This window comes from Vicia villosa, linkage group LG6, assembly GCF_029867415.1.
Source record: "Vicia villosa cultivar HV-30 ecotype Madison, WI linkage group LG6, Vvil1.0, whole genome shotgun sequence".
Taxonomy (NCBI): Eukaryota; Viridiplantae; Streptophyta; class Magnoliopsida; order Fabales; family Fabaceae; genus Vicia; species Vicia villosa.
Window position 1 is genome coordinate 151,289,687 of NC_081185.1, and position 5,960 is coordinate 151,295,646.

The following is a 5,960-nucleotide window of genomic DNA, read 5'->3' on the forward strand; positions in this document are numbered from 1 at the left end:
ATCGAAGAACATCAAGATAAAACATGACTGAAGAACATCAAGATAAAACATGACTGAAGACAACCAAGATAAAAACATGACTGACTCAAGTATTAGATGAGAATCAAGATAAAACATGATCGAAGACAACCAAGATAAAACATGATCGAAGAACATCAAGATAAAACATGATTGAAGAACATCAAGATAAAACATGATCGAAGCAACAAAGACAATCGAGGTAAAACATGATTGGACTTTGAAAAGGATATACCAGAGACATTCAAGACAAAACATGAATGAAACAACACCAAAGACAATCAAGATAAAATAGGATTGGACTTCAAGAACAAAGTATTAGGGACACTCAAGGTAAAACATGAATGAAGAGAAGTTTGACAAATGCCAAGTAAGTTGGATTTAAATCATAAGGTAAGATTTTTTTTAAAAGCAACAAGACTTGGGAAGATACACATGAATATGCATGGTGTATGAAATTTTTCAATGCATGATATATGAGTGATTAATGTAATGCAATTGGTTATGATAACTGAGGTAGACTCTTTTGTGAGGATAGATTGGAACTTTGATTCCTCAACACAAGCACGTTGCCAACTCGGGTTATGGTTGAACATGGTCTTGTCACACTGATGATCCTTTTGAGAAGGACTGATAGACTGCTTGGGGATTGCTGAAGAAGACTGCCCCTGATTGACTGATTGTTACAAGATCGTTGCTTCAGTTCTTGTATGGCCTAATATGACAAGGAAACTGAAGAGTGAAATCCTCATCCTTTGCTTGTGATTGCTTCTTTGATTGTGATTGCTTCCTGGAAGTTTGTGATGCTTGCGATTGTTTTTGTGAACATTGAGACGCCTGATCAGCATACTCAAAACCTGAAGGATCCCTATAAACATCATACCCAACTGGTTTCTTCCCTTTCCTCTTCACTCCGCCTTTAGTTTTTATTTTCTCAGGTGGTGGACACAATGAAGTTGTTGTGGGATATGCAATTTCACAAACCCTACTTTTCAATGCTCTTTTTCCAACAACATCTAGTGATTTAAACCTTCTCCACAATTCATCAATTGCATTATTCATATCAACCTCCGAACCAGCTTCCTCATCTAAAGGCAAGTCACCTTCCATAGATAGTATCCTCCATTGAAGATGAACACTTTCTATTTGTAATGGGATTCCAACAACAATCGATTTTCCCATCTCACAAGCACAAGGTAGCCCATAACTTGTTCTCATAGTACAACCACATTTTTCCCTACTATTTAACACATAATCAAGCCTCGATAACTCTTCTGCAATGCGTCTCAAAGCAGCTCTCGATACTGAACCACGCAAATTATCATAAAATGGACTAATGTGTGCGTGCTCAACCTCATAAAAACTTTTTTGAAACGAAGCTCGAATGTTACCTATTTGGATTTTTAGGTTAGAATTCATAGCTTCCCAAACTTTGACCATGTCACCAAGGCTGTTTCCTAACATCTGCTTTAGCTTCCAATGTGCAGATTCAACCCTAAAATAAACAAAGAAGGTATAAACATATAATATTCCAAAAATTAATACTAAATAAATATTTTAAGAATTATGACATACCGATTTGTCGTGGTGTTACCAAAATGAAGCACTAGATTAATCCATGCGCCTACAAATCTTTGCCTATGTGGGATCAACCAAGTGTTCTTCACGTAATCGAGGAAGTTAGTACAAGCAAAGCATGCTTGTTCAAGATATTGCAACCGTACACCATACTCAACCTCATTACTAGCCCATACAACATCTTTCCACAATGTGCCTATCGTCTCTCGCATGTCTTTCATCACATATTCCTTGCATTTCATCCCAACATTTTGGTTAATATGAAAGCGACATAGCAAGTTATGCGTCGTAGGAAAAACAACTTCAACTGCTTTCATCAAAGCAAGATCTCTATCCGTCAAAATCACTTGTGGAACCACATCTTTCTTCACAAACAATTGCTTCAGCTTATCCAAGACCCAAATATAACTCTCTGTCTGCTCACACTCCATATAAGCAAATGCAACCGCAAATGTCAACTCGGTCGATGTCATACCAACTATTTCAAACAGAGGTTGTCTATATTTGTTGGTCTTATAAGTGGCGTCCATAATCAAGACAGTAGGAAAAAGATTCAGCAACTTTACCGACTCTGGATGTGCCCAAAAAATATCTCTCACAACTTCACAATCATCCCGTTTCCTACTCCAATAAACATAGTTCGCCTCCTCTATAAGCTTAAGCAAATGTTGTATCTCACTTCTTGGACCTCTTATCTCCGCTTCAATCACACTTTTATGCTTGTATATTTGCGTGATCCGAGTGACGTTCTCAGGATCTCGCTCTTGCAAGGAAGTCAATATGTGTCTAGGCGGAACATGTCTCTTTGTCAAATCAGCAACATGCTGCTTCTCATCTGTTGTCAACCTACCAACAAATGAATGGCCTTCTAATCTATCTGGTAAACCATGATTATGAACTCCACATTTTACATCAACCTTCCATCCAGACCCATCTTTTGCCGGAGTCGATCTGATTTTGAATGGACATCCACATCTCTTAGTAGCACTTTGAGTCTCACTTTTATCCTTATATTTTCCACCTTTATCGCACGCAAATATAACTTTGTTACTTCTTCCACTTTATTGTTGATTCCGGTCTCTTTAACCCAGCGGATAACTTCCTCCCGTGTGACAAATCTCTGTGAAGTTGTGAAAACATCAGTGGTATCTATAGCTGTCTCGTTTTTCCGACAAATTTGGAGCGGAACTTCCATACCTACAAAAAAAAAACCAAAAATTTAAAAATACAAAATGCGTTCCGGAACAGTTTTCCAATCTGTTCCGGTTTAATATCAAGTTCACCGGATCACTTTTCAAAACCGTTCCGGTTTGATTACAAATGCACCGGAACACTTTGCTTATCTGTTCCGGTTTGATTTTCGTATTACCGGAACAGTTTTAGAATGTCTTCCGGGAAGAAAAAAAAGCGAACCGGATGACTTGTATAATGTGTTCCGGTTTGTTAATTTGTGAACCGGATGACTTACCATAAGTGTTCCGAATTGAAGGTGCGTAGGGGTGCAGATTTGAATTTTTTTGACTTTTTAGATGAATGGTAAAAAGTAAAATGGTAAAATGGTTATTAACTATTGAGGGTAAAGTTGGCATTTTTACAAAATTGTAGGGGTAGAAGGGCAATTGTAGGGGTACGAAGTAAAATTTTCTAATAACAACAATAAATAAAATAAAAATTAATTTAAACTAAATCTAAACTAAAAGTAAAAATAATATTAAAACTAAAAATTAATCTAAATTAAATCTAAATTAAAAATAAGATAATGTTAAAACTTAATCTAAGCTATCTAAAGTTATATCTTTTTTTTATTTTTTTTAATTTAAATTTAACTAAAAATTAAACCATGTGAAAATGCGAATGAAATCTATTTTTTGCTGACTTTAGTAAAAGTCCATTTAGTTTCAAAATATGCAAAAATGCGACGATTAAAATACATATGCGACATGACCAAAAATGAATGAAATTTGTAGGGCAAAAATTGGGGTGCGACACCTACCACCTCCGGCTGAGAATCTCCCAAATACGCGTCTTTGCCGCCCCCCTTATGACATTGCCCTTCAGACCCCCAGAACAAGAAAACTCTTCAATATCGTCTTCCGAAGCGGCAACAAAATGAGACAGATTAGAACCAGAAAAAGTAGATACAGAACTTGATTTTTCTGAGACAGAAGAATCAGCAAGATTAACTCTGCTGGTTGTTTCCTCCGACAGTCTGATACGATATGCTATGCCGTCCACCAAAACCGAAATCCAATCCGGCAATCGAGTTTCGAAAGGAAGCGAAACTCTCACCCTGGCATAGTCGAAAAAAAGGCAACTGGCAGTGTGATCGTCCACAGACAAGAACTTGCCCAGGGAATTAGCTAATAAGATGAAGAAATCCAAATTCTAGGCGTGAGCTGGGATACCACGAAAAATGATCCACACCGGTCTGAAAGAATCCATCACCCTCTCATCCCATTTGGAAACCGACTCAAAGCAATTAGTCCACCACAATTCCTTTTCCGAAATGAAATTATCAATCGTACCCTCCTCCGATTCTTCCAACAGACATAGAAAATCCCCCATCGGTGTTGCTTTTACGTTGTAATACCCCTCCATTTCAAATTTAGTCTGCAAACAATAAGTGAAACCGGGAATGTTAACTTTTCCAACAAATGCCTTATTGAGCCTCTGTCTAGCCTCGACGCAAGAAGAATAAGACACTGTTCCTGTAGAAACCTCTTCCAGCCGCTAATTTTTATCCATCACCACATCAGCGAACGATCTGTTTCTGCTCCTAAAAGCATTGCTACCCGTAACCAATTGAGCCCTCTTGAAGCCATCTGCATCCCCAATAGCTTGTTCCCTGACTCTCCTCCTACCAACCGCATTGACCACATTACCATGGGCATGAGGAACAGAACGTTCAAACCTAGGCTCGTTAGCGTGGATCTTTCTCCCCCCAATCTGAACATTGTCCAGGGAAATTGCCAGCAACCTCGAATCCAAAACCTCTTTGAACCTCGCAAACCCGAACCTCTTCCCAAACTTGTTTCTTCTGGGGGAGATTGCGACTTCGACCACCATACCAATGCATCCAAACAACCCATACAGGTCACAGGCTTTGATGGAGTCCGGAAACTCAGATATGTAGAAAGAAGAAATTGTCCCCATTCCCGCACTCTTTGCACCACCGTTGAATGGGAACACATCCCATCTCGCAGACCAAAATCTAAAAGATTTCTTCCTGACATCCACCCAACCATCCCCCCTCAAATTACCAGCTTGCCTCATCAGACCAAAGCGGAACAGAACCAAAACCTAAAATGAGTCCACAGCGAAAACAAAACGGCAAACCAGAGCTCTGAGCACAGCTACCAACGGACCCAAATTCCGCCCCTCCACCAAGGTCCCTGATCCTAAGATCAGGAGTTTAAACCAAAAATGGAGAACACAGAACTGGAAAGACCCTTGGCTACTGTAACCCGGAAGAAAAGAAAGCAAACAGATCTGACCTAAAAAGAAGAAAGGTGAGCTCAAAACCAAATAGAGAGGGATCCATAAATTACGCCCCTCCTCCGTTCACCACCGCCGTCGTCCATTTCTACTTAAGATTGTTGTTACCGTTTTTAGTAGTTATTACTGATTTATCTTTAAACAAAATTATTGGTTGTTTATTTTAATACACTTATTATTATTATTATTATTATTATTATTATTATTATTATTATTATTATTATTATTATAGGCTAACAAGTGCTCCGAGTTCCTTTATTATTATTATTATTATTATTATTATTATTATTATTATTATTATTATAGGCTAACAAGTGCTCCGAGTTCCTTTATTATTATTATTATTATTATTATTATTATTATTATTATTATTATTATTATTATTATTATTATTATTGTGTTTTCTAGAATGAACCAGCAAGTAAATGGTTCATGGTGGACCACAACTGATAGCCGTTGGATTGTACTTTTTACTATTGGTTATGATGAATCGTTACACACCAAATTATATTTGAGAATTTTTTTTGGAGATCACCTATGAAAAGAACCTCCAGCGAAAAACTAAAAATACCTCTACTTCAGAAATGCATTTTCGAAGTAGTTTTTTTTCAAAATTTTTCCAAAATTTGGAAATACGCTTCCGAAAACATCAAATGGGGTGTTTTCGGAGATGCATTTCCGAAAACACCTTTTTCACATTTTTTGATCATTTCGGAGATACATCTCCAAAATATGCAAAAATTATATTATTTTTGTGTTTTTCTAAACAACGTTTGGTCCCGCATTTTTAATTAAACGAAAACGCTTGCTGTAAACAGTGCTTGATATAAATAAAATATAACCCGAATAAAATAAGCGGCATATCAGCA

At 37.3% G+C, this 5,960-nt stretch overlaps 1 protein-coding gene across 1 annotated transcript; it reads right to left on the reverse strand.

Annotated features, from left to right (window-relative positions):
• Positions 1–717: 717 nt before the first annotated feature.
• LOC131614998 (uncharacterized) lies at positions 718–5,177 on the reverse strand. The gene is made up of 6 exons (XM_058886520.1): positions 5,145–5,177; positions 4,345–4,896; positions 4,021–4,206; positions 3,590–3,939; positions 1,594–2,655; positions 718–1,513 (listed from the first exon to the last, which is right to left on the reverse strand). The coding sequence occupies exons 1-6, from the start codon at positions 5,175–5,177 to the stop codon at positions 718–720; spliced, it is 2,979 nt and encodes a 992-aa protein (XP_058742503.1).
• Between the last annotated feature and the right edge of the window lie 783 nt (positions 5,178–5,960).